The sequence below is a fragment of the Drosophila ananassae genome, chromosome 2R (genome assembly GCF_017639315.1).
Source record: "Drosophila ananassae strain 14024-0371.13 chromosome 2R, ASM1763931v2, whole genome shotgun sequence".
NCBI lineage: Eukaryota > Metazoa > Arthropoda > Insecta > Diptera > Drosophilidae > Drosophila > Drosophila ananassae.
Genome location: NC_057928.1, coordinates 16,896,627 through 16,923,778, shown reverse-complemented (window position 1 = coordinate 16,923,778; position 27,152 = coordinate 16,896,627). Strand labels below are relative to the sequence as shown.

Sequence of the window (27,152 nt, the reverse complement as noted above, 5' to 3'; positions counted from 1 at the left end):
ATTTGGTTGCTTCTATTTAATTTATTATGTACATTCAATACGGGCAATAACATTAAAGTTTAAGACTTAATTACAAACTTCAAAGAGTACAATTTGAGTTGTATCTTAATTGGAATTATTGGCGCCGCAACTAAGTCTAGCCGATAATAGCCAACACAGAGGCGATTTTACAAAAAGACTGTCACAACATAGGCAAAGACATTCACAAATTATTCTAAACATATTAAAATTTGAATTTTCTGACATAAAACGGACAAAAACAATACAAAGGTTAAAATAAATTAAAAAAGACAGTTACCACTTACAAAAGACAAAAACACATTTTTAAAAATATGACAAGGAATGGAATTCGAATCGATACATTATTAGCTGATAAGTAGTTAAGAATTAACTGCTGATTTAAAAGTAAAAGTGATACGACATAGACCATTATAGTCGGAAGATAATACCCTAAGAGGATCATACTGGGTAAAGGTTTAATTTTTAAAATAAATAGACTAAATTATCCTTTGCAAAAAACTATGTTGAGGCAGTCTTTAAATAAATAAGCTTAGTGTTAAAATAATATATTGCAGGTAAGTACTGAGTTTATGAATTATTTGTGGAATATTCTGTGCACTGCACAGGTTGAAAACCCATAAAGCCAGCACTTTCGCTTTGAGGACAGCTTCGAAAACGTTTTAAAATAAATATTAAGTCGAGATTGTTGTTAACTAATTTCTAAAGCTACAAACTACACATATATCTTTTTGGGGGTTTCTTTTTGTAAAATCAGTCGGCGCGAGCAAAAACATATTAAAACAAGTACAACATTGGGATATAGCCAACGGGGTAAAAACTGTGACATACTCGAATATATAATATAATATATAGATATAAGCTTCAGTTAATTGTAATTGTATATCAAGCGTAATCAACAATTGCTTCGGTTTCGCATAGAGTTTTGTTATGTTGCGCATTTGAGTGTCGTATCTCGTGTATAGATTCAAAGTTTTTATAGAAAAATATACAATATTTAGTAAATAAATATCTGTATAGGATATATCTATGATGCGGATTATACAATCTATTGCAGCGATAAGCTAAGCAGTCGCTTAACCAATCCTTGCGCATTAAACACTGTAATAAAACAACAGAACTAATAGCTACACTATAAATAAATACAATAAATAAATTACGTCTTAAAGAGAAAATGCCTTGCAACATTTAGTATGGATTTGTAGCTGTTACTCCCTAAGCTTCTATCAATCATTTTGGTTTTTCTATTTACAATCGTTTCAGGTTTCTTATTTTTTTCTGCCCTTTTTCGTGGCCGTGGCATTGGCCGAAGCTCAAGCCACCGGCGAGGAGTCGCCTTTCATGTCACGCTCTCGAAAGAATCCCCGCTCTGTTTTGCACTCGCGTATGGTGACCGTCTCGAGGTTAACGGTCACATCAGTGATAACCACCCGATTGGATATGTTGCACTTGGCCGGGAGCCAGAAACGAGGTGGCAGTGCCCGCGGCGACAGAGGTGTCAGCGGCTGTTTTTGATTCAGAGTTAAGTTATTTCCGATTTTTGGTACATTGTTGTTCTCTGTTGGTTGCTGCGGCTGCTGCTTCACACTCTCCTCGCTGGCCACCTCCTCCTCTTCAGTTCCCGATTCTGCGGGCGTAGACGTGGCTTCGATGGCCAATGCATTATTTTGTATATCTGCCTTCTGCGGCGCTCCAGGCTCGCCACCACTCTTCTCCGACTGCGGTGGATCCTGTGACTTTGACGCCTGTTGATCTGGATGCTGCTGCAACTGCGGTTGTGGCTTCGGAGTGGGGCCATCCGGTGAGGTCTTGATCGTCACTCCGATTTTGCCAGATTCCTTTAAGACCTCCGCCTTGCGCTTGGTACCGATCAAGGGCTGATCCTCCGAGCTAGATGAATTTGTGTCCGCCTCGGGAACAAAGGAGTTGTGGGTGGAGCTGCTATTGGAGGAGGAGCTGTGGTCCATACGCTGGCGCTTGGACTCGTGGTGGTGATGATGATGATGGTGGGTGAGCGGAGACTCTGAGCGCCGGCCACTGCTACGTTCGGACTTGATGTGGTGGTGATGATGATGATGGTGGTGGTGTTTCTTCTCCTTTTTGGTTTCGGGCGTGTCCTGAGCGCCGGTATTCGATGTGGTTGGCGTTTGTTCTGTATGAGTTTCATCGTCGCCGGGAAAGGTGTACTCATCTTCCTCTGATTCCGGTTCTGGGTCAGGTTCTGGATCCTTCTCCTTCTTTTTGAGACCACGTTTTGAGGGTGTGCCGGAGGATTTGTTGCTCTGCTCGTAGATATCGATTAGACGACGATCCAGAATGTTTACCTCGGGTTCCCAGGTATTGTAGCGTTGGTTCCAGCCCTTCCACTTTACGCGATACTCCACGGTGCCCTGAAAATACGAGAATATTGCAAAATTTTCCATATAACTTCACATACTAAGAGCACTAATTGATTTTTCATTACAAAAATAAACAGAGCCCGCATAAGCTCATATTACAGTTGAGCTTTGAATAACAATAATATTTGTTTATTCTGCCGAATTCACTGAGCACTGGAGCTATTCAGAGGAAATATTTTAGAACTGGTGTAAGTAATGGGTGTGTTCATTAGCTGCTGTAATTAGATATCTGCTTTTTCGGAGACGGTCTAGAATGATCAGCGCTGTTGTTCTGCCCGCCACTGTATGTACACACACAAACACACATATGCAGCGTGCAAATGGTGGTTGCTGCAGCAGATGTCCTCTGCCCAAAAATGCCCAAGGACATGTGACCTTGTGAATTGTTTGCTGCGCATATTGTGTCCTGCATCCTTAACTTACTTTTTGATTAACATTACATTCATATTTTGTTTATTTTACCTTTCTAACGCGTTTCTGTATGATTTTCTCAGCAGCATAAACGAGAAAATCGTCGCGATCATCCTGGACATTATCGCGCACCACTTTTCCCTTTCCGCCCTTGCCTCTTCCAGTCATGATTCAATATCGCGTGTTGCACGTTTAATTTAGTTTAATAGGGTTGATTAAAATTAATAACAAGCACGGTAAATAAATTTGCGATTCGAGGTTTACAATTTTCAGTGATGCCAGATGAAAGTACAATATTGCCAGATGACTAATTTGTTATCTAGGGGTGGGCAAATATCGATGAATTATCGGTGTGGCCAAACATCGATATTTTCTTGTAAAGAATTTTCATCGTAAAAATGTTTAATTTACACTAGTTTATATATTTTAAATTTTTTAACGGCCTACATTTTATTTTTATTTATGAGTAATGAAGAAAAAATTAAACTACTTTACACTTTGAAAATTAATATTTTTTGAAAAAATCGGTTTTAAAATTTACAAGACTGATATAGTTTATTTTCTAATTTTTTGAAGAGTAATTTTTCTTTGCTTTTACCAATTCCAGGTCAGAATGCGTCAAACGTCAATTTCCTGAAAGAGAAAATTAATGAAAAAAAGAGAAGCAAAGCTCGTGAAAGAGACCAAAAGCTCGGAAAGGATGTTGAAAGGAAGTGGCGACTGCAGATATTTTTTAGAAGTTGTGCTGGCGGAGGGTTCGCGTGGCGGGGGCGGCTAACGACGATGACATTATTTTATTTATGCTGTGATAGTGAAATACCAACCAAAACACCAATAACTACAACACCAAAATCAAGAACAGCTACGAAAGAAAGCCCCCAAAATCAAACGCAATATTATCGCCGAGAGACCAAAGAACCAACTGAAATTTAATACGTTTAACGCGATAATGAAATTAAACCAACCAAAAAAGCTTTAACCAGTAAAAAACAAAAAAAGAAAAAAAAAGTAAAGTAAAAACACCAAGCAAATCGTTGCAACCCGTATGAATTAATATTAACTTAATGCATAGTGAAAACAGCACCAATTAGCGCATAACCTATAAAATATTAGTCAATATGTTTAGCTAGTTCCAATTTACATAGATAACATTTAATTAGTGGCTTCAAACAAAACACCAAATCAAGTAGAACTAAAAGCAAATAAGTAAAAAAAAAAAACCAATACCTAGTTCAATTGTACGGAACTCGAAACTAACGAATAGCGATTAGGGAAACTGGGTAACTGATAAGGCTAGAGAAAACATAAAGCTTATTGCGAATATCGAATAGAAAATAATAATAGCAACATTCCCCCAACCCGCGTCGCAAAAGCCTTCGAAAAGCGAATTCATTCAGAAAACGTGCCACACAACCGGACGACAGCGGCAGCAGCGTCAGCAGCGCAGCCGCCAAAAGCAGCGACGGGCAACGGTAAATGTCAAAGTCATAAAGAGAAAATAACAGGAAAGAGAGAGTACTGGAGAGAAAGCCCCGAAAAGCTCAAAACAAAACTGACAAATGTCAAAAACCTAAGGAGTGGACGTCTCAGGATAAAAGTTTTTCAAATACTTTGCTTCAATCAAATGCAAAAAAAAAGTCCTTGAACAAATCCTTGAACAATTTTGAAAAGTTTTGAAAATAGGACTTAGCCTGTTCAGCTCACTAACACCAAGAAAAGTATTTAAATGTAAAAGTCATAGAGGATAGTCTGCAACCTAAGAAGCTCAGGATAAAAGCTCATATAGAGCTTTTAGCCAGGACACAAGCCACAGGATACAATGGCTACCACAACAGTGGGATCCTCGCATCCTGATGACGCCAGCAGCATGAGTGACGACGTCTTCGAGGATGCGGAAACCACGCAGGCCAGGATCGAGGAGCTTCGCCGCCGGCCCTTTGGTGATGGCTGCTATAATCCCCCCGCAGCACCCGCCTCCGTCTCGTCGGGAGCAACCACGAGGCAGCACCATGACTACCACCATCCGCACCACCACCACAGCCAGCAGAGCTTGACGGGCAGCCATCACTACCACGATGACTCCATAATGGCGCCCGTTCAGAGATCCGCCACGGGATATCCCGGCTATCGGCCCAATCGGGAGGCGATGCAGATGTACGCTTATGGAAATGAAGACTACGAGGACGACTACGACGACGGATGGCGATCGTATCGGTACGACGAGGTGGACATGCACCAAGCCCCCGCCCATCAGCAGCCCTTCGATGACACGGTCAACCACAAGACTATCCTGCTGGGCGACTCTGGAGTGGGCAAGACATCCTTCCTGGTGAAATACAACACGGGCGAGTTTCGGCTGGGCTCCTTTTCCGCTACAGTGGGCATCGCTTTAACGGTGAGTTTAAAAATCGTAAAGCTTTGGCTTTAAAGGATAATGTTATTGACGGTGAATCTTCTTAAAATCGAATTCAATTTTTGGGACAAACATAAAGCAAAATGTGGCGCTAAAAAAATATTTTACTTGATTTCCAATTTTAAAGAAAATTTCTGTATTGCATCCTGTTTTGATTCGATTTAAAGAAGTTCCTGTTTTGTAAAAAAAAATTGTAGGATTGCGGGAGGTCCCCGTAGCGCTGCCTGCTGCATGTACCCCGCACAGTAGCCTTCGACCCCGCCTGAACCCGTCCATTTGATGGTTTCGATTCGATTCCGGCCGCCCCCTTGCCACCCGTTGACGCACTTTCGAGTGAAATTGTTACGTAGCGCGCCTGTGGGCGTTCGCTTCTTGTATGGGTGTATTTGTGAAAAAAGAAAATCTTGCCATCTACACTGAGAGAAACCCTGATTGTAGTAATATTAACCCATAACTCCTATATATTTGAAAAAAGATCAAGAATTTCCATTTTGTTTTGAGAAATAGTGATGACATTTCTAGCCTTTTTTTCAAATCCTCGCTTGTTTTGAAGTATCATTTTGCAACACTGGTTTGAGAAAACTACAAGTGTTGCCATTTATTATGATGCAATCAGCTTCTAAAATAGAATTTAAAACTTGTTTTGGTATCTTATTTTGAGTTTTAGCTGGATAATATTACCAGAAATAAATAAAATAATAAAAATTATCACCTAGTCGTATTTTTTTTAGACTGTACAGTCCTGACTCTGCTAAATAGGCAACATATTGTTGGGGTAATCGCCAGAGATTTTCTATTTTTGGCGGGCATGAATAAATCCCCCAAATTGATTTTTTTTCTCCCCGTTGGTAAATATAAATCGCTGCGTTCGACCTTTTCCACGATGTTGACACTGATTGCTGGTTGAACCAAAAAAAAAAACAACAACAAAATGTTTGCAACACTTTCTGCCCCCGAGCGCGCACACTCATACACACTAGAACACACGCGACCTGTTGCTGCTGCCTGCTGCTGCTGCCTTTCACTTTCATTCGGCACACGCAAAAGAGCACACAAAAACGAACACACAGTGTTTCCTCACATACACACACACACCCACACACACACACACAAAGACGTGAGGCAGGCTGCTACGAACAGCTTTCACCGCAATGGCCGCCAATGAAGTTCAAGTGCAACGGTTTACAGTTGCCTTGGATGCTGCTTACCCTGCTATCCCCCGCTTCCAATGCAAAGTGCGGCGCGTGCTCAACCCTGACACACATACACCCGCACTAGGGTGGCTCAATTTTAAAGGAGCCTACATTTTTCTTACTTCGGCTTACTAGTCGTATGAGTTATTTTTTGAAAATCTCCTCAAAAGTGCCTGGAATAGTTTATCTTTCTTTAATATTTTGTATTGAATTTTTAAAAAATTATTTTGAATAAAATAAAAAAAAAGATTTTAAAACATAAATAATAAAAAAATCATACCACTAAAATTAGCCACAAATTAAATTGTATACATAATTTTAAAACTTGTTTAATACGCCTTTGTCCACTTTGGTTCACCCTCGTAAAATTCCACCTGAGCTCCAAGTACCCCCTGTTCGTCCCTGGTGCCACAATTTTTCACGTTTCTAGGCCAGGGCTGCTGCTCCGGATTCAAAGCCAAAGCCAAAGCCAAAAAAAAACCGATGCCACACGAGCTGAAACTCGAAATCGAAGCTGGAGCCGAAGGTCTCGGCTGCTGCGAGTGAATGGAAACTGAAACGCTCCTGAACGGGGCGCCAGTCAGTCTAGCTTTGGAATCGAGTGCTGTCACATCCGGCGCGCATTCTTGTCATTGTCTCCCGGAATCTCCCAGTCAGGTGGAAGCTGTGCCAGCTGCTCCATCCGAAAATACACTTCACTGGCCAAAAGAAACGTCGCGAACTTGAAGCAAAAGTAAAGTGAAGTGCCCACCTCAGTGTCCTCATTACGAACTTGAAAATTAAAAAATCAAAAGAAGTATTTGCATAAAAAATTCTATTTGTTTTCCTGATTTTCTATTTTTGGCGCTCTTTTTTATTTTTCTTTACCTGGTAAATGACAAAGTCCTGCGCAAGTTTAAAAATAAATTAAACCAATTATGGCAGACATGATGGCTCCCTTTTCCATTTAATAATTTCAAGTGCAGCGGAAAATGTTTTTATTTTTAAAAATTTGATTTCTTTCTAATTTAGTAATTAGTTTATTGTTTATGAAGGACATAATGTAGTGTGTGCAATTACCATCTGACTCTTAGGATACTTAACTGTCTTAACAAAATGATCAATTTTTCTGGACAGTTACCTGGAATTGCGCCACGAATTGTGTGTTCGTGGCCTTTATTGGTTCTTAATTGGAATTTCATCAATGCAATGGCAAAATAATCCAATTTCTCCTCTTACCTGATTTCTGACTGTCTTGTTTTGGACAATATCTATTGTTGTCTCCTTGTCTGGAGCTTTCTTCAATGCGCATTAATTATGCGAGAAGCAATAATTGCGCATGAATGCAAGCATTCGAAGGTCATGGTGGCTATACCTCCCACCTACGCCCCCTTAAAATCCTGTTTTTCTATTTTGAGTTCAAATTCATGGAAACTTTTTTTAAGCAGCTTGTGGTATTCAATTCATGGCTTCCCCCCCCCTCCAGATATCCTCCAGACATGCATCGATTTTTGCAATTAAAAGCGGTTTCTCCGATTTCCCAAAAACTTTAAATCGGTAGTACTGGAGCGTTCCAAAAACTTGTTCCTTCCTCTCCGCCACAGGTGTCCTGTTTCTTGTCATTTCGGGGATTTCCAGGGGCAGCCCCCTTGGGCTGGAAGTCACTTGAATCGTCACTTAAGCCGATTATTATCACAAATCTCTTGAGGGGCTTGTTTTCCTCTCGTTTCTCCGCCTTTTTCCTGAAGGGAAGTCCCCCATTTCCCCACACCCACTCGCCCAGGATATGCACTGGCAGTAAATTGTTGTGTGGCTGCTGCGGTTGCCTTGAAAGTTTTATGAAAACGCTTAACGCGAAAAGCATTCCGCTTTTGTCCTGTCAATTGGCTCGCCCATCAGTTTGAAGGGGAAACTTCAAAATCTTCTGTGTCCACATAGTCTTGTGGCTGTTATCACAGCTGGGGTTAGCTAGAGAGTGTCACTTATTTTACTCAAAGATTTTAACAAGTTTTTTATGAAGAGAAAATATTTTTCAGACCATTAAATATTGGTAGAAAATTGTTTACTTTCATGATATGATATTCCCAATATCTTGCCCACGATTGTGTTCGAGTGGGTGTCCTTTCTACTGGCTCCTCTTCATTTCCTTAAAGCTGTCCCTGCAATCAGGAAACTATTGTCTGGCGCTTCTGTCTGCGCCGGCTGCTGCTGCCATTTAAGCTGCGTGATTGAACGCTAAATTGAATGTGTGTCATGGCATTTCGTCCTGAGTATTTCGGTCTGCGTGGGCAGGATATACGCTCATATGAGCATTTTGTATTCTGTGTGTGTGGGCATCCTGGCGGCTGTTCAATGAACCGTTCTACAAGGCAGGCCGCTTTCTCCTTTCACTTTGTATCTCCCTGGTCTCCCTTTCTGTGCCCTTTCGTTTTGTATAATTACACGGGGAATGCTGCCAACAAGGATTCTTCTCCCTTTCTCTGTTTCCTTTTTTTAAACCAGTACTCCCGGACTTTTTCCTTATTCCTTGTTCACTCAATTTATGAAAGGAACTGAAAAATTCTGCTTAACTTTTAACTTTGAACAAATTTCGTGTACTCGGAGGAAGGAAATTTCGCGTTTCCTTTTTTTTCCGTTGTCTGTGTCTGTTCGCTTTCCCCATTTGTTGTCACCAACAGGGCCAGGATACATGGAAAGAAAATTAGTTGGTCACAGTAGACTACAATATTTTAAATTAAGAAATTTTATACAGCACTGTTAAGCTATTTATTTAATATTAAAATTTTTTCAAATGACTTTTAGTCGGTACTATATTCCTAGTTTTTCTAAATCTGTTTTGAAAATTTGTTATCCTGAAAAATAGGGTAAGGACAGCATCAGCTGGATAAGAAAAAAACGGCGACAACCCAATTAAAAACTTTTGTTATCAGACATTGCGTTTTAAGTTGATTAAAGTATATTCCTCGATGGATGTTCAAAAGGTTGTTTCATGGATCGACACCTCATTGACCTCAGGGCCAGGAAAAAAGGGTAAACTTTCGGAATATCATTTGCCATATTTGCATAAAGGGAACGAAGGGAATATTGTCCAAAGGCAATATGTATACATTTATGTATGAGTTACATCGAATTTGAGAATAATTAAATGTCGGCCAGGAATCGAGGCATAATTGGTAAAATTATACGTTTCCCAAATTTAACAAATTTGTCTCTGGCGCCAAGTGCTATCGAATTTCCATGTCCTTAAGGGCATCAAATGAACAATTTATGGCCAGAAAAAGGACTCTAGACGAAACCTATAATTTAAGTAGGGAGTAGTTTCTCTTTTTTTTCGGAAAATTGGCGAAAACCTTTATCGCTCCCGAAATAATATTATTTGTGCCAGCGGCCTAAATAAAAGTTTACCTTTTCAACTTTTACAAATTTGTCCCGGCTCGAGGGCTATCCGATTTCATTGTGCTTCCATCCCGTGCCATTCCGGGCACTTTGCCTCCCACTTATGCCGCCTTTATCCGCCTTCAGAAAGTAGTTAACAGTTCGCACGTGTCCGCCACAGCCGATGACCTCCGTTTAAGGACCCGCGCCTTAAGTCGCCATAAAAAGAAAGCATCGCTTTAAGGCACCTGAAAAGTGGAAAAGGAATAAAGGCGAAACGACAGGTTGCAGACAGCCGTGCACTCGGAATCCTAAAGGATCTGCGGGTCTCCCAATCACAATCTCACTTCCCATTCCAATCTCGTTCCCCGATTCCACCCACGTCAAAAAGGGTTTTTGTCTGGAATTTGAAAGCCATACAAGCATATTGATGTATGTATTGGCATTTTCGGCAATTTGTGGCAGTTGCGCTGAAAATTAAATTAAAGTTTGGCTCAAATACACCTCGCTGCTGGCGGGGGCTCCAAAAAAAAAAAAATGTCAAAGCAAATAAAAGTTGAAGAAAGTTTCTTTTGGTTAGAAAATTTGATTTCAAAGTTGAGTTGAGTAGGACTTGAATTTTCACCATTTTATTAGCTTTAAACCTTGAAATAGGAAATATATTTACTTATTCTTGTTTAATCTTTTCATAATAATTAAAATCATTTCATAAAGTTTCATTTAATCCTAAAAATAACCAAGTAAATTAGTTCAAGGAAGCAAAACTTTTTCCATCACCTTGGCTGCCCCAAAAGGTATGCTATGAAAAGGGCAGCAGATACTCACCGCCATACAAGTGATTTGTAATCACTTAGTAAAGTAACCGCCAGGGCATTTCTCTTGGATCCTAATGAGCGCTAGTTAATCACAGGCCTGGACCTTCACTAAGCCCTTCCTCCGCCCCTCCGCCCCGCCCTCCTCTAGTCCTGCTGGCGCATAATTAGCCAAAAATTTAGTTAGCCACAGTTTTGGTCCGATGCCTTCGCTTTCGTTGTCCTGCGGCCTGCGGTTAACTTGCCAACTGTTGATTTAGCGACAGCAACCACAACAACCCCTCCGTTCCCGCAATAACACGCCGCCTTTTTCGGTTGCCCCGCCCACTTAGCCCCAACGCCCCCCCTTTTCGTTTGTTGTCAACAACAGTTGTTGTTCGGCCCTGAAGCGTTTTTGGGTTTCGGTTTTCATTTCATTTCGCCAAAAATAAAAGAGAAATCGCGTCGCGAAACAACTTACATACAATTTGCACCTGTTCGCTTATTGTTTTATGGGAAAGTATTTTAAATTTTTTTTCCCTTAGCTTCCTTTTTCTGTATTTATTTAAAGGACAATCCCAAAACTGCGTTGATAATGAAAGTTTGCGTCTTGTTTATGGTTTTTAATGAGTTTTAATGACTTTTTCGGTACTGGCTGTATATAATTATGTTTATGGGTCTGTCTTTATAAGAATGTTTGAGTTTCAGTGTGTATACGAAGCCCAAGAAAACTTCTTCTTGGAGTATTTTTATTCCTTTGGGGGTTGAAATTAGGGGAAATGGGGTGGCCCATCAATAATGAAGACACTGCCGAATTTCCGACATCTGAGCTGAGATTATTGATTTATGTATGTGCGTGTGTTAAATATAGAATCAGGCCAATCAAGACCAGGACGAGAGACAGAAAAGAGGTTTCAAAGATGCGACGTCAGCAGACTCGTTACCGGAGTGATTCCATCGCCAGTCCGTCGGGTGGCCGGAAGCCCTCCATTTCGGTGGCCGCACCCCCATCGCCGTTCGCCAGCGGATCGCCCACTCGAAGGGAGTCCCTGGTTAAGCCCACCTGGCAGCACATCACCCCCGGCCAGTTGCCGCCCAAGACGCTGGACAAGATCAATGGCATAGCGTCGGATGACTCGGACGATGATGGCTACCCGAAGCGGCGACCCAGCGTGATTGTCCACCAGCGCCAGCAGTCCATCTCCCAGCAACCCCTGCTGCCGGAATACATGAGCGCCACCTCTCTGTTCCGCAGTGCTCCGGATCCAGCCCCACAGCCACAGACCGCTGGCAATGGTTTCATGGCTCGTCTGAACAGTGTCCGCCTGGCAGCTGGAACGGAGCAACAGCCGCTCCTGGACACTGGCGGAGGAGGAGGTGGTGGCCATGCAGCCCCAACAGCAACTGCAGCTCCCGCCCCAGGACCCGGGGCCGAAGGAGCCAGCGCCACGCTCTGCAAGAATGCAGGACGTGCCCTAATCCGCATGATTTCATCCACCAATGCGCCGGAGGACGATGAGGATTTTGACATCATGGGCAAGGTGAATAAGCCAGAAGATCTTCCAATTAGTCAGAGCTAGTCCTGTTTTCGTTTGCGATTAAATTAATACAAAAAGTAATACAAAAATGCTTCATAATTTAAAAATTTCATTGTAATTTGTAATTCCACAAAATTTAATCGAAAACGAAAACTAACTTTATTTTGTCAAAGGACATCCCCTTATGAAACTCAAGGATAAATCCCTTTTTTCGATTTAACTCGTCAACTGCCAATTTGCATTCAAAAAAAGGGCGACAACAAAGGCGTGGAAAAAATAAATATATATTTTTATTTATTTGCAACTTGAAGTCGGGGGTCTGGGAGACAAGTACAAGTCCCAGGATCCAGAGTCCTTGCTCGTGAGGCCGCAATTTGATTTATGTATTATACCTTTTTTGTTCGACTGCCAGGACTTTTTACGAGCTTGCTGGCTGGCTGACGTTCCGCCCCTTTGATCGGCTTTGGTCTGATTTACAATGTGATTTACATAAGCAGCCGAAAATAAAGTCATAAAATTCAATAAAGTGCAGAGTGACAAAGGAAATTAAATGGCCAGACAATGCCAGACAAAAAAGAATGTTTTGAGAGCAAAGTTGCTGGTGCAGCTGCTGTTGATTAGAATAATTCCGTAGAATTATGACAGGACCTCCTGGCGGCGACTTCCTGTCAACTGGCTGCCAAGTCAAGATGTGAAATATAAAAAATATAAAAACCCGGGCAGAAGCATAAAGATTTCATTTATTTGTCGTGCTCGTTAAAAAAGCAAAACGTTAACATAAAAATTTTCTGAAGAAGATTAAAGTATTTTAAGCCCAATTAGTTAGTAAAGGCAACCATTTTTTTTATAACATTTTTTTCGTTGTGTAGTTTTACGCAACACTCCTTCTTTTCCAGAAAATATTCATGTTTAGTTAGCAGCTGGCAAATAAGGGATTTTATCTGGAAATTTAGATATTGCAATGTTTGCATAAGCTAGCTAACTTTGTGTATCCTAACAAAGTCAACAACTGAAGCACCAGAACCCGAAGCTGGGGATGCCAGCTTCGAAAGGATTCGAGGGGGAAAGGTCCTGCAATCGGTGGAGTTGGAAAGCGAGAGCTTTTAGTCCTCCTCGGTTGTTATGTAAAATATTCATAGGCAGCTCATTAAATATTTAGAATGAAACATTAGGGAACTGGCATAATTTATGATTGAATTCGTGGTTGGGAAGACTCCCAAACCCTACTCCCCATCCACACCCATCCATATCCTGTATAGAATTGTATATAACACTTATTACGTATCATTGGCGACGAAATTCCCCCAATAACCAGGTCATAATGCTGGGCGATTCGGGAGTGGGAAAGACGTCGCTTTTAATACGATTCCGCGACGGTCGCTACGTGCCGAGCTATTTCCTCAGCACTGTCGGCATTGATTTTAGGGTAAGCGCTTTATTCCCAATACCCCAATTGTTCAGTTCCGTTCAACTATATATTCTATAATATGTGTGTCCAAAAAAAAAAATGTTCCATTTTATTCGGTTGCCTTCAATTGTCGTTGTCGTTTGCCATTATCCGTGTGTTTTATTGTTGGTGTTGTCGATGTTGTACTTTCCCCATAAGTATCTCTGTTTCTCATAGTTTATTCACAACCTTTCTCTCTTAGTTACTCTACTAAACCTTCATCATATGTCTATTTACTTCAACTGACTATCATTTAATACACTGGGGATAAATGGGGAGCTGAATTATTATTAAAATATATGGAAGTTTATTGGGAAATAAATTCTTTAAGGATTTTAAAGAGATTATATATGAAATATATATTTTTTCTTTCTTACTTTTATATCAAAATCATCTCATCTTTGTAAATACCATACCATACACCATACTAATTGATATCGTAACATTTTTAACCTCTCTGCCTTTTAATAAGAATTAAAATTTATTAAAATTATACTAATACTTTCTTAAAGTTATTTGTTTTTGTGTAATTCTGGCTTACCTGCTGCCTTTGTAACCTACTATCATCTGTCTTTGTGTGTCCTGTCAACAGTTGTCAAGGTTTTGAATGCGATTTTCACTTGCCTTCCAAATACTTCGTCCTGTTACTCCTTCCCTCTCTATCTCTGTCTTTGTCTCTGTCTCTGTCTCTGTCTCTTTTCTTCCTACTGTACTCTGTCTTTATATATATCCTGTTGTGGTCCTCATGATTTCGTAGTTGCCTGCGGTTGTCCTCTTTACGTTTAGTTCTTGTTCAAACTCTTGGCCGTGCTGGGGTTTCTGTTGATAAAGATCCTTGGGGGACTATTTATTAAAAAGCATGTGAACTTGAAAAGGACTTGTTGATGTTCCTTCGCGTGTCTTTGTATCTCTGTGTGTGTGTGTGTATCTTGTTTACTCTCGGTCGGTGTTGTTATTGCTTTTATTGTGCTTATTATTGCGATTTCTTGTGCGGTTCAACATTTAGAGGCTTAGTTGTCCTGGCCCGAGGCCGGGGCGCTTCCCTGCTGTATCCTCTTTTCCTCTGTGGTTCATGGCTCATAAATTTATTAAACTACAAGCGGGGATTGCCGCTAACCTGTCTCTATTCCCACATCTCTCTCATCCATCTCTGTCCTGTGAAATTCTACAAGTGCCCTCCCATTTATTTGACGGCGTTTCCTAGACTTTAAATTGTTGCCATGTTTGCTAAGTATATTGTGGATATATGTATATTAAATATGTGGGCACTGGCATTGTCTAACGCTGGCCCCGGGGGATTGCACCGCCGTTGCCTTACAGAAATCCCCACACACTCGTAAGGTTGGAAAAGCAACTGGGGAATGACCTGAAATTGTAGTCGATGGGGAGTCGAGTTGTTCATGTTGATTTTTCAACTTGGCTGATTCTTGGCCAACTTGATGACGGCAGAAGTATAAAGTAAACGAATATTCTATATGCCAGCGAGTGAAGGCCAATTTTTGGATAATTAAATATTTATATACATGATAGAGTCTAACATATTGCTACAAACTTGACTTGGTCTGGTCTGAATGTCTCTTATTTATTTATTTTACCTTTTATTTCATTACATTCTCATCCAATTTAGGCCCAAAAATATGGGCAGCACATTGACCTGGTGTGCTCTGTGGCAGAATATGCTGAGTTTATCTTTCTACTCATGTTATTTTCCACGAAATTGAAATCAAATCAGGCAATAGGCCGCCACTCCACTCACACATACAATTGCTAGACCCGTACTTGTACCTTCTTCGTCACTATGTCCCGAATGTCGTATATATTTCGGTATATTGACCGACTGTCTGAGTAGCAATGTTGGGGATAAACAGCATGGGGCCACTGGCCGGACAAACTTACGATACATCAACGTCTGCTGCTCATTATCCGGGAAAAACGGAAAAGCAAAACAGAAAAGTAAAAGTACAAGGAGGCTGCGGCGACGTCTTATCATTATGCCAGATCCTGGGGACTCTGGTTGGGCTTTCATCATGGAAATTGCTGTCTGCTAGTACTTATGCATATTCCCCACCCTCTCATCCCACTCTCCCTCCCCCCTAAGTGTCTGCATGTGTTTCCTGGGGTTTTCACGAAAAACCCATGTTGCGTATAAGTGATATGCATTAAGCATACGCAACGTTGTCCCGCCTCCCTATCCTCTTCTCTCATATACTCTGTGTACATGCATGAGCATTTCGTGAATTAATTGCATTTTATATACAAATTGCATTTCCATTTCGTATACGGTTTTTTTTATAAAAAATAAAAATATTAAATGCATTTTCATCCCACCCGTTTTCACCCGAAAATCAACCCAGAACAAAGTGGTTGTTGTCGATGGCACGCGCGTCAAGCTACAGATCTGGGATACGGCCGGACAGGAGAGATTCCGGAGTGTCACCCACGCCTACTACCGCGATGCACACGGTGAGTGTTGGATTTATTTGATAATTATTACTATATCTTTAGTAGGATTATAGTAATTCTAATAGGAAGTCTTCACATTTATGAATTTCTAAGCTCTTCTTTTGTGTCTTAATAATTATAATATTTTCGTCTCAGTTTAATTTTTTAATTGATTTTATAGGTAAATTATTTGCTTTCACTTAATTTTATTTTTGTCCTTTGAAGTTCATTTTTGATTCAATGAATCGCACTTTAATATAGTATTTCCATAGCGACTAAGAGACAACTTTCGAGTATAAATCCCGGTGGGAACTTTATTTGGCTACTGCTTTCCCTTTGATCCTAATTAAATTTATCATTTGCATGCTGGACGCGAAAAAACTGAACTGAAGCCCTGCTGCTGCTCTACGATGTGACCAACAAAACCACCTATGACAACATACGGGCATGGCTGGGCGAGATCCGGGAATATGCGCAGGAGGACGTGGTCATCGTTTTAATAGGTGAGAGATTCAGTTAGAGGGTTGTTGCTTTGGCAATGGCAATGGCTTTAACCTGACCATCGCAGCATTTGATTATGCTTAATCAACTTACGAGTTCCGAATCGAATTCACGTTTGCTTTCCCATGCAACCTGGCAACATGACAACGGCCACCACCTCACACCTGCCACCTATCTATTTTCAGGTAACAAGGCCGACTGCAGCGGCAGCGAGCGTCAGGTGAAGCGGGAGGACGGGGAGCGACTGGGCAGGGAGCACAACGTGCCCTTCATGGAGACCTCGGCCAAGACGGGACTCAATGTGGAGCTGGCCTTCACGGCGGTGGCCAGGTAGGTCTTTCTATTTAGACTCGTTCCAGGTGGTATTACTAGTGGTGGCAAAGGTATATGTTTTGAAAATTAATTAAAAGGTTTTTAAAAATATAAAAATTATTTCCTTAATTCCGTATAAACCATTTTCTAAAACAACAAATTGTTTGAGAATTTCCGACCTTATACCTCTACCATCACTGGTGACTCCTTGACATCAGCATCCTGCCAGTTCACAAGCATCTCACAAGCAATTATCCTTCTTTTGAACGTCGACAGGCAACTGAAGAGTCGCGGCTACGAGCACGGCGATGATGGAAAATTCAATGTGCATGATTTTGTGCGTGACAATACAAAGGCGCGCTCCGTTTGCGCCCAGTGCAGGAACATGTAATTTGCCACGTAGCAGCAGAAACCAACAAAAGTCATATCCTCCCGATCCTGAGCACAATAGACAACAATAAACCGGACGGACAGATCAAAGGACTGGGTGGCAAGGACTAAGGACTGGGGTGGTGAGATAGCAGAGTCCAACTTCTGCATTTAATGAAACAACAAAAAAACCAAATAGCAAGTCGCACATGAGAAAAGTTGGCACCAATTTTTTAAGACCCTAGTAAGAGAGAAAGAGGATTTTGGTATGGTTAGCGTTTTGTATGTAAATGGGAATTTCGGGGCGGAACAAGATGCGATATGTATAATTTTTTAGAGCGTCTGCCGTTGGCATTGAGCATAAATATTGAACAATATATATATATATACAAGTATCTATATACAACTGCATAAATTTACTTTAACAAGAGAGGAGCAAAGAAGGCGCGCAGCAAAATCATGAAACATTGAGATTTATCCAGCACGCCGTTGGATTTTGCCAAGGAATCAAGGACCTTACCTCAGTGTACGAGGAAATCTCAAAAATCTCAAAAAGCACCCGCAATTGTGCTGCGAACCAAATCCAATTAATGACAAACAATCACTCAATTTACCTACTATTTAAATATTTTGTTTTACCATTTACCATTAATTGCTAAGTGTTATGGCCTATCGTTAAGTTTTAGACCCACACGACCCCAAAAACAATTGTTCGAGACCCTTCGAAATTATTTATACACCCACACTTATGAATACCCAACGCAACTAAGTTAATTACTATTTATTAATATTTATCTATGTAAGTCCCTGCCCAACCCAATCGAGACTTTTTGAAAAGCGCGCCAAGGCAAAAGGGTTGCGAATAATCAAAGCAGTTAAACTATTACTATACTGTGCTACTAGGCAAAAGAAAAGAATCCAACGCGTACATATATCACATGATGGATGTAAACTAGCAAATAAACAGCGTTATATTCAAGCAGACATCAAGTCTATACCATAAACAGCAAATACATATTTACATTGAATGTGGTTAAAAAATGAGCGAAACTTGTGTTTTTACTTTGGGAATGGGTAAATGCAATATTAAAGGTTTAAAAGAAAGAATTAATTAAGAGGAAAGTAATTTATATCCCGAACGACATTTAAATTTAAAATAACCGCCAAGAACCAGTGTTGTTAAGGGAGGAACAGCGGTGCCTTAGTCCCATCACTAGCGTGGTTTTTGTTTTCTTTTTGTCCATGTGGCAACCCTTACGGAACATGTGCTCTGCCAGCGAAAACAAAACAGCGTAATTTTATTTGAAATTATTGAGCTTAAACACCTGTAAGCATGGCGGATCACGCGTTTCATCGGCCCGGGCCGCTGAAGCAAAAGAACAAGGCCCACAAAACTGGTCGTCATCGATCGAAAGGAGCTATCGACAATGCTTTGAAGGGTAAGGAATTTCTGGAGGAGCACTCTAATAATGTGGACTAACATTTATTCCAATCCCTAGGCAAGGTGGGCATTCAGGCCGTTTCACACAAGCACAAACAACAGCAGCGAAAGGAGCAGCGGCGCAACCAGCTGAATCAGCTGCGGCGGAACAAGCGGGAGGAGGTTCTGGAACAGAAGAGGAAACTTGGGGGTCAGAACACCGCTCCCTTCCTGGTCTGCGTGCTGCCGATGCACGAGCAGATCGATCCCAAATCGGCGTTGGAGATTCTTCAAAGCTGCGACAGCGATTTGGTGGTGGAGAACTCCCCCAGTGGCATTGTTTACATCAACATGCCCCGTTTCAAGCAGCGATTTGCCTTCGTGTCGCCACCGGTGGGACGTGGAAATGAGCTGATTGCCTTGGACTACCTGAAGGTGTGCGACACCACTCTGCTCCTGACCTCGGCTGCGTTCGGCGACGATGAGATCTTTGATCGCTGGGGACAGCGGGTGTTTAACATGATCTCTGCCCAGGGGATTCCCACCCCAGTGGTGGCTCTCATGGATCTGGAGTCCATCAACCCTAAGCGGCGACCTGCTGCCAAGCAAGCGGCGCAAAAATTTATCTCGAAGCTACTGCCGGAAGAGAAGATCATGCAGTTGGACACATCGTCCGAGGGACTGAATGTGATGCGTCGCATTGGCGGCCAGAAGAAACGCATCCTGCACAACGTGGCCAACCGGCCGCATCTCTTCGGCGATATTGTGGAGTTCAAACCGAGCTCCGATCCCAACGAGGATTTAGGCACCCTAGAAATTACCGGATTTCTTCGCGGACAATCCCTGAATGTCAACGGTCTGGTGCACATACCCGGTTTGGGTGACTTCCAAGTGGGTCAGGTGGTGGCCCCACCAGATCCGTACAAGTTGGACAAGTCGAGGGATGGTGAGAATGTGGAGGTGCGTCTCCTGGACCGCAGTGATCCCCAAAAGCGCACTTCGCTGCAGAGCGAAAACATACCCGATCCGATGGACGCGGAACAGACCTGGCCCACCGAAGAGGAGATCGCTGCATCGCAGCAGGAGACCAAGAAAATGAAGCTGGTTAAGAGGGTTCCCAAGGGCTACAGCGAATACCAGGCAGCTTGGATCCCTGATGTGGAGGAAGTGGAAGATGGTGATACGAAAGGAGACGACGATATGAGTGACGACGACGACGATGATGATGAGGAGGATGAGGATGACGAGGATTTCATGTCCTGCGATAACAAATCCTTCGAGGATGAGTGCGAGAAGCGCGATTCCGACACGGAAGAATATCTGGACAGTGTGTCTGTGGCGTCGGAGGCGGCCATCAACGACGAGAAGTATGACCAGCAAATGGACTTCCAGGAGGAGCGTGAAACGTTGCAGAAACTGCAGCAGGCTCGCACCGACCAGCTCTGGCCGGACGAGGTGGACACGCCGCTGGATGTGCCCGCCCACGAGAGGTTCCAGAAGTACCGAGGTCTCGAGTCCTTCAGGACATCGCCCTGGGATGCCAAGGAGAACCTGCCCGCCGACTATGCTCGCATTTATCAATTTAAGAACTTTGATCGCACCAAGCGAAGGATTCTCACAGAGGCCAAGGAGTTTGAAGGTGTCCTGGTAAGTAACACTAGAATCTATCAAAGGACTTGTAAACAGGATTCTCTTTTCTTCATAGCCTGGTTTCTACATTACTCTGCACGTGATCAATGTGCCCGCCAGTCGATGGAACGCCTTCAAGTCCGCCCAGCTGATGGACAACATCATTGTCTACGGAATGCTCCCCCACGAGCATCAGATGTGCGTGATGAACGTGGTCCTGCAGCGGATTCCCGACTCGGAGGTTCCCCTCAAGTCCAAGGAGCAGCTGATCATTCAGTGTGGCTATCGGCGGTTCGTCGTCAATCCCATTTACAGCCAGCACACCAACGGGGACAAGCACAAGGTAAGGAATCATTTTATTGGATATTATTGGGAATTGTGTCCAAAACTTTATTTTTCCTACCAGTTCGAGCGCTATTTCCGTCCCTACGAGACTGTCTGCGCCACTTTCTATGCGCCGATTCAGTTCCCTCCTGCCGCCATACTGGCATTCAAGGTTAACCCGGACTCGACACTGGCTCTGGTGGCCCGAGGTCGTCTGCTCTCCTGCAATCCCGATCGCATCGTCTTGAAGCGGGTCGTCCTCAGCGGCCATCCCATGCGCATTAACCGAAAATCGGCCACAATCCGCTATATGTTCTTCTACAAGGAGGACGTGGAATACTTCAAGCCCGTTAAAATAAGGACCAAGTGCGGCCGGTTGGGACACATCAAGGAATCACTGGGCACGCACGGTCACATGAAGTGCTACTTCGACGGCCAACTGCGCTCCTACGATACTGCTTTCATGTATCTGTACAAGAGGGTCTTCCCCAAGTGGACCTACGAGGAGTGTCTGGTGCGAACGGCGGAGGACGAGCGACAGCACGCGGTGTCGAACAGGATTCAACAGCAAGAGGTGGCCATGGATATGTAACAGATGTACCTCCTCATCGAAGAGGATATAGATCCCTATCCATCGTTATTTATATATAACTGCGTTGTATAATAGGAATAATAGAATTATATTCACAAACAATTGTCTTAACTTACGATAGAGGCAATACAATACATATACATAAATCAAATATGGATACGGTTAAAAGCTTGCCGCATTGCACAAGGATCAGGGATCTGTCGCTCTCTCATATATGGCTAATACAGATTTGTGGCTAGGACTACAGGGTATGGGAACTTTGGATATTTAGTAATTTGTGGAGAGACACTTTCGGCGCTTCTTCTGCAACTGTTCGATTTGCTCGCTGATCTGGATCGGCGTTTGGAAACCTCGGACGATACTGTTCACCGTCAGAACGGTGGCTATGAACTGTGTGATGGAAATGTGCCAGGACTCGGAGGTGTTTGTGCTACTGCTGCTGCTATCGCCGCTGTTTGGCGTTGTCCTGGGCTTGCCACTGGCCAGTCGCAGCTCTTCCTCGAGATCCACAAACAGGCGGGTAGTGCTTCGTGGTTCTGCAGCAGGGGTGGTGGGGTTGCCATTGTTATCCGGTTGCTAAAAAAAGGATCATAAGTTCACATCATTTTGGTTTGAAAAGCAAACTAGCTTGCCTCATCGCCACTGCCGCCTAAGTTCAGCTGGGTGAAGCTCTCCAGGCTGGGTTCTTTTTTGATGTTGCTGTTTCCGAGTTCCAAGAGATTCTCATCTGAAATGCAAATCACGATTAGAGCATGTCCTTTGATCCTCTAAATCTCTATTCTTACAAGCCCTTTGCATTTCCTCGTCCTGAATCAGACCCATAATTTCTACGATACTGCGCCACAATAGCAGGAAGTTCTCCTTGCGCATATGTGGGATCGAATGCTGCGAATTGGAGGCCCCCTCATCCGGCTGATCCAGCAAATACCCAAGACTTCCAAGACTCCGGGAATCCGTCGCATTGGAATCTGCGCGCTCCAGTCGTGTGGCTGCCACCAAGTCACTTATCTGTGAGAAATTCGATATAGTCTCGACATTCAGAAGCATTTCTGAGTTCTTCAATTCATCCACTCCCGCTCCAGAAGCTCCGGGCGGCGTTAGACGGGCCGCTCCCAGATCTGAAATATCCGAAAATGTGTCAATCGATTCGTAACGGCCCTGCTGGCGAAGCCCTCTCTGGAGGGTTCCATCATCATCCCGCCCAGCATCTGTGCATGTTGCAGTACCCGGGGGTGCCGCAGTGGGCAGATCCACGTAAAAGGTGGAGGCGCGCTGCGCCAGTGAGGACGTGTTTGAATTCAGCGAGAGATTGGGTGTGGTGCGCGACAGGTCCATGAACGTGTTGCCCGAAATTCCGGCCAGATTGTGCAAGTGCTGGGTGGCACTGATTAGAGCAAAGTCGTCAGCATCAAAGTTGTGATCCGAGGGTGATGGCAGAGCCTCCATGGATTCTGAGGCGTCATTGCTGCAAAAAATTGTAGGGCTTAGTGGAAGTTTGGCTAAAAAGTAATATAATATTTGTAGTTACTCGAAAAAGTCTTCGGCTTCGAAGGCTTCCTCAGCATCGTCCTTGGTGCGAGGACGCGGGCGACGGGATCTCTCAATCTCCGCCTTGGACAGCAATGGTGGCAAATGCAGGACGAATAGGAGTTTCAGTTTCTCCATGCTCTTAGCGGAGCATACCAAGCCAAGGGCATTGATGAGCTGGCCAAAGTCCACGGATCCAGTACCTCGCTTGTCGGTGAGCTGGAATCACATTTCATTCAAGAATGTATTACTTGGAATTTCTGGAAAGAGCTTACCCTGAACAACTTCTCTCCAATGTCCACGCTAACACATTTCTTCCATGGTGTCAGCTCCGTGAATAGCGTGTGGAACACCTCGAAATTGACAGAGTACGCCTCCTGTCTGCTTCCAGAAGCTCCCAAATCGTTCGGTCCTTTGTTTGGTGACTGTTGCACCAATTGTGGTATCTCGGAGAGGGGACATTGAGCCTTCTGCTGCTGCTGTTGGAGGGACTTCAAAGAGTGCTTCTCCTCCCTGATGATCGTCAGCAACTGGTGCAGCTCGTTCCGATCGAAGTAGGGGTTCTGGATGTAGGCCTTGACGATGGTCTTCTCGTTGTCGATGTCGAACTGCCGCATAGTTAGTCGGCGGTGCTTGTTGCGCAGCTCCTCGATCCTCTGCTGGGTGATTTGTTCCCCAAACTTCGTGTATGCTTCGTGGATCAAAGTCTGCACGGTTTGGGTTTGGTGGCGTTCCATTTTTCGCTTGTCAGTGGAGGGCGGCACCTGGTACTCCGGGTTGTAGATGCCCTCCAAGTAATGCTGCAGCACTAGCATGGCCTCACCATCGTCCTGGCACCGGAGAAGCTTATCCCGATTCCACTCAATTATTTTCAGCGAAATCATAAAGATGATCTTGGCCCCTTCGTAGAAGAAACAGTCAAGAATGTGCAACGAGCTCTCGTAGCTGATGACGCTCATGAAGATGGTCAAGAACCAGGATATAGAGATCATCTTGATCACGCCAAGCTTCTCCAGGTGGCCATGCAAATCGGGCAAGTGCGTTTCCACCAATTCGTTCAGGACACCCTGGTCAATCTGGGCCCCCACCACCTTGTCCTTGTAGTAGTCTGGCAACAGACTTTCGCACAAACTGGCGAGCATCCAGAAAGCGTTTTCCTCGTCACAGAAGAGCAGAAATACTGAAGACACAATATTCATGGCCTGGCAGTAGCCAACCTGGGGATTTCGCAGCGCATACGCCTGTAGGACTCTTCTGAGAGCTCCGATGCCATCAGTGCTCTGGAAAGCGGGATGCTCCGGCAAGGATCTCGGCAAGTCCCGATCGATTTCGTCATGGGCGAAGCAGTGCTTGATGCAGGCCGCCTTCTCCACCAGATCCTCGTATAGGCCCGGATTCATTTCCTTGTCGTGAATCGCTCCCGAGAATATCAACCAGATTTCCTGGCGCAACTTATCGGGTATGCCCTCCACAATCAGATTGATTACGTCCGTGGTTCGGAACATACCGATGCCGCGACCAAAGTCTCGAAAATGCGACTCCCAGCGCTTCATCTTTTCTTCCTGCTTCTGAACGATCTCTGCGCTGAACTGCGTCTTGAATGTGTTCATTAAGGCAGTCTGTTTACTCCACGATATATCGTACTTGGCTCGCTCGCGGCTCACAGGTCTGAAAGTAAAAGCAACCATTAAGAAATGTATCATACGATTTAATCGCTTAGTATCTTACACATGAATGCGAGCCAGTAGATCTGTTATCTTGGATATGAGGACGTCTCTGTCCACGATCTGAGCAAACATGAAAGGCACATTCTCTGAAGTTATAATGACGATTTGGTTGTCGAACCTTTGGTGGCCATCATCTTTCTTCTCCACACTCTGCATAGAATCGAGTTTAATTCATTTTTCCTTTAAGATAATAACTGAAACCCACCTTGATGGTCTTCATGGGTATTACCACACTGACCAAGTCCTTAACATCGCTGCGAAAACAGAAGAAGTTCGGCGACAGATAGATGTAACCTGCATTGAATCGCTTTGAATATGGAGTCCAGATGTTCGCCTTTATCCGGCCATCGATTATTTCCGTCTGTGGCAAACGGAAGTAGATGCGAAACTCCTCTGACTTCTGGCGCGCTGTTAGGTCCCGCAGAAGTACGGGTTTCTTTGATGCCTTTCCACCCAGCCGAAGAATGTTCGAGGGATTGTGATCGACCACAGGACTCTCGGGATCCTGGATCAGTTGTTGTATTGCCATTTTGTTCAGCTGTTCAATCAGTAAATGCGCTTCACTGGCATTCGAGAACAAGGTAAAGTTGTACGTCATGTTATTGGTGGTCTTCAAATAAATTATATTTGCGTTTCGACTGATGTCCTCCAGTTCGGAGAAGCGAATTATTCGCTTTATCTCCTGGCCCAACATGTAGGAGTAGAAACAGACGTGGTTTAGGGATATATAAAGTTGGCCCTGTCGGGGAATCTTGTTTTTTACATATCTGGAATGAAAAAGCGAGTAAGTCTTAGGGCTTCTATGGGAAATAATTCATTTCCATTCTTACGTGGCGGAGTAGGAGTTCACCAATCGTTCTTCTTCTGGCATTTTGAAAATCTTCGTAAACTGAGACTTCATCACCTTGAAGTCGGCCGATTCGCCGGTGTCATCTTGATTGTTTTGGGTGTAGAGAGATTGGATTTTGCATATCGTGAAATTGGTCACTTCGTCCTCGTTTTCCATCTCATCCAGCACCTTGAACAGGTTGGCTTTCAGCCATTCCCAGTCTTTGATGATTTCATCTTGGGTAATTCCAATGGCGATTTCTGGAATTGGAATTTAATATTACTAGGGATCTGTTGAATATTAAGAGTATTGCTTTAAGTAATATTCTAAAGCTTTGTTGAATTAATTAACGTACAAGGTCGTACATGGCTTTGTTCCCTGAAGCCAGACTTCTTTTCTTTTTTTTTTTTTTTTTTGTTTCTTTATAAAACGACAAAGGAAATAATCGTAATCTGCCACGCTCCGAGTTTATGTAACTATTCGAGGGGCCGGTGGGAGCAAAATAATGAAAATAAAAAATAGGCATACTCCCATATGAGCGCAGAAACAATAATGATTCATGGACACAGATTGCTGGCCATAGAACCCGCCTCCCACGAGTCTCATTTCAGCTGATAAGAGGGTAAGTTCCGTCCTCAATTTCAATATTATCAACCTACCATAAGACACCTCCGATGATGGAGTCTCGTGGAGAATCCTGTACGGAGCTGGTTTGGTGTTCCACACGCTGTCATAGGTGCCCACCAACATGGAACCGAATCCCCGCGACTCTCCGTGTCCACGCCGCTTCTGCAGGACAAAGTACCTAGACTGCATCTCGGCAATCCTGTGGGTTAAACGAGTTTTATTAGGCCACTTAGTGAGCAAGTTTTTGGGGAGGGGATATACATGAGTGGTTATGTGTCATGGCTATTTTATTAAATGTATGTTTTGGTCAGTAAATTTTTGTACAATTACTCTTTTTTTCCTTAAATTTTTTTACAATAACTATCTTAAAATAAGTATGTATAATTAACCCCATAAAAAAATATAATAAGCAGATATTTCGGGTAACATTTTTGTACTGATACAATTATATCCCAATTCGTGAAACTTTACGCATAAACGGGGCTTGTGGGGGGCTTTTCTACGCAGCAGGAAACAGTTGGAAATCAATTTCCAAGCTGCTGCTGACTTTGCACAGCTGTTTTTGTTTTTCCGTTGCGAAATCAGCGCCGCTGGACGGCGAAGAGTTGCGTTCTGCTGAGCCGCCTTGGCGACTTGAACTCTGCTCAATTAGTTATCAACAATACAATTAAACTAAACAAAGTCACTAAATAGTTTATGCGCAGCACTAGAACACGATCGAGAACTATTATATTTGCGGTGCATTTCGTGAAAATCGCTTTACACGAGACACCTTCCATAAACATAACAATGCATACACACACATGCCGTTACACACACACATTCGCAAAAGTCAGGGCACGGTAATCAGCGGATTCGGCTTTTATCCGATTTAGCCTGGTATTTATTTGAATCCTCACCAAAATGCCGATGGCAGCAACAGCTCCTTGGGCTGAATCCACATCTTGATCTTGGGTAGCCCGTGTTCTTGGACTAAAAACAAAAATTCCTCTTTGTTTGAAGCTGCATCAACGTTGATTTTGTTTCTGCTGCAAGTGTGGCCAGACTTTGAGAGTGCGATAAAGGTCTAAAGAAGGAACCCAAGAATAATGAACTATTGTGAACTGAAACTATGGCGGGAAATTTCAAAAAGACTACAGAAAACAGATTTTTACATTTATAGATAATATTTTTTATTATTTAAGTAGTTAGTTTATATATTTAGGGTATAAAAGGGGTTTCGTAAAACTTGCGGTCTTTTTTACTAAGATATAAAACTAATATATTGCCATTTCCTGGAAGCTTAGAGG

The 27,152-nt window shown here is 43.1% G+C and overlaps 4 protein-coding genes across 9 annotated transcripts; 2 read left to right on the top strand and 2 right to left on the bottom strand.

Moving 5' to 3' along the window:
• Position 1: 1 nt before the first annotated feature.
• Positions 2-3,154, bottom strand: LOC6506833 (polycomb group protein Pc). Its single transcript, XM_001957113.4, has 2 exons — positions 2,880-3,154; positions 2-2,408 (listed from the first exon to the last, which is right to left on the bottom strand). The coding sequence occupies exons 1-2, from the start codon at positions 2,994-2,996 to the stop codon at positions 1,332-1,334; spliced, it is 1,194 nt and encodes a 397-aa protein (XP_001957149.1). The 5' UTR covers positions 2,997-3,154; the 3' UTR covers positions 2-1,331.
• Positions 3,155-3,514: 360 nt separating this feature from the next.
• LOC6493149 (ras-related protein Rab-26) lies at positions 3,515-18,229 on the top strand. Of its 5 annotated transcripts, XM_014908752.3 has the most exons (7): positions 6,985-7,167; positions 11,451-12,120; positions 13,433-13,543; positions 15,919-16,027; positions 16,399-16,509; positions 16,693-16,837; positions 17,096-18,229. In XM_014908752.3, exons 2-7 carry the CDS (start codon positions 11,500-11,502, stop codon positions 17,208-17,210), a joined length of 1,212 nt encoding a protein of 403 aa, XP_014764238.1. In that variant the 5' UTR covers positions 6,985-7,167; positions 11,451-11,499; the 3' UTR covers positions 17,211-18,229. The 5 variants fall into 5 exon arrangements, with proteins under 5 accessions (XP_032310029.1, XP_014764237.1, XP_014764239.1 ...); XM_014908751.3 differs by lacking the exons at positions 6,985-7,167; positions 11,451-12,120 and adding an exon at positions 3,523-5,223; XM_001957115.4 differs by lacking the exon at positions 6,985-7,167 and having other exon boundaries at positions 10,940-12,120.
• A 183-nt stretch (positions 18,230-18,412) lies between these two features.
• Positions 18,413-21,304, top strand: LOC6493150 (pre-rRNA-processing protein TSR1 homolog). The gene is made up of 4 exons (XM_001957116.3): positions 18,413-18,627; positions 18,688-20,255; positions 20,314-20,580; positions 20,644-21,304. Exons 1-4 carry the CDS (start codon positions 18,522-18,524, stop codon positions 21,151-21,153), a joined length of 2,451 nt encoding a protein of 816 aa, XP_001957152.1. The 5' UTR covers positions 18,413-18,521; the 3' UTR covers positions 21,154-21,304.
• On the bottom strand, positions 21,223-26,921 carry LOC6506832 (TBC1 domain family member 9). 2 transcript variants are annotated; one of them, XM_014909425.3, is made up of 11 exons: positions 26,763-26,921; positions 25,896-26,062; positions 25,238-25,496; positions 24,613-25,174; positions 24,409-24,557; positions 22,956-24,348; positions 22,682-22,899; positions 22,380-22,618; positions 21,939-22,271; positions 21,786-21,880; positions 21,223-21,729 (listed from the first exon to the last, which is right to left on the bottom strand). In XM_014909425.3, exons 1-11 carry the CDS (start codon positions 26,804-26,806, stop codon positions 21,421-21,423), a joined length of 3,768 nt encoding a protein of 1,255 aa, XP_014764911.1. In that variant the 5' UTR covers positions 26,807-26,921; the 3' UTR covers positions 21,223-21,420. The 2 variants fall into 2 exon arrangements, with proteins under 2 accessions (XP_014764911.1, XP_001957153.1); XM_001957117.4 differs by having other exon boundaries at positions 21,939-22,618.
• Positions 26,922-27,152: the final 231 nt, after the last annotated feature.

Bases quoted from the DNA above. Each gene is read 5' to 3' on its own strand.
- LOC6493150 (XM_001957116.3), top strand. From the start codon at position 18,522: ATGGCGGATCACGCGTTTCATCGGCCCGGGCCGCTGAAGCAAAAGAAC. The intron at 18,628-18,687 runs GTAAGGAATTTC...TCCAATCCCTAG, and splicing joins TATCGACAATGCTTTGAAGG to GCAAGGTGGGCATTCAGGCC. The intron at 20,581-20,643 runs GTAAGGAATCAT...TTTTCCTACCAG, and splicing joins CCAACGGGGACAAGCACAAG to TTCGAGCGCTATTTCCGTCC.
- LOC6506833 (XM_001957113.4), bottom strand. From the start codon at position 2,996: ATGACTGGAAGAGGCAAGGGCGGAAAGGGAAAAGTGGTGCGCGATAAT. The intron at 2,409-2,879 runs GTAAAATAAACA...TCGTATTTTCAG, and splicing joins TACAGAAACGCGTTAGAAAG to GGCACCGTGGAGTATCGCGT.
- LOC6506832 (XM_001957117.4), bottom strand. From the start codon at position 26,806: ATGTGGATTCAGCCCAAGGAGCTGTTGCTGCCATCGGCATTTTG. The intron at 24,558-24,612 runs GTGGGTTTCAGT...GATTCTATGCAG, and splicing joins TACCCATGAAGACCATCAAG to AGTGTGGAGAAGAAAGATGA. The intron at 22,900-22,955 runs GTAAGCTCTTTC...ATGTGATTCCAG, and splicing joins TTGGAGAGAAGTTGTTCAGG to CTCACCGACAAGCGAGGTAC.
- LOC6493149 (XM_001957115.4), top strand. From the start codon at position 11,359: ATGGGGTGGCCCATCAATAATGAAGACACTGCCGAATTTCCGACATCT. The intron at 13,544-15,918 runs GTAAGCGCTTTA...AAATCAACCCAG, and splicing joins CTGTCGGCATTGATTTTAGG to AACAAAGTGGTTGTTGTCGA. The intron at 16,510-16,692 runs GTGAGAGATTCA...ATCTATTTTCAG, and splicing joins CGTGGTCATCGTTTTAATAG to GTAACAAGGCCGACTGCAGC.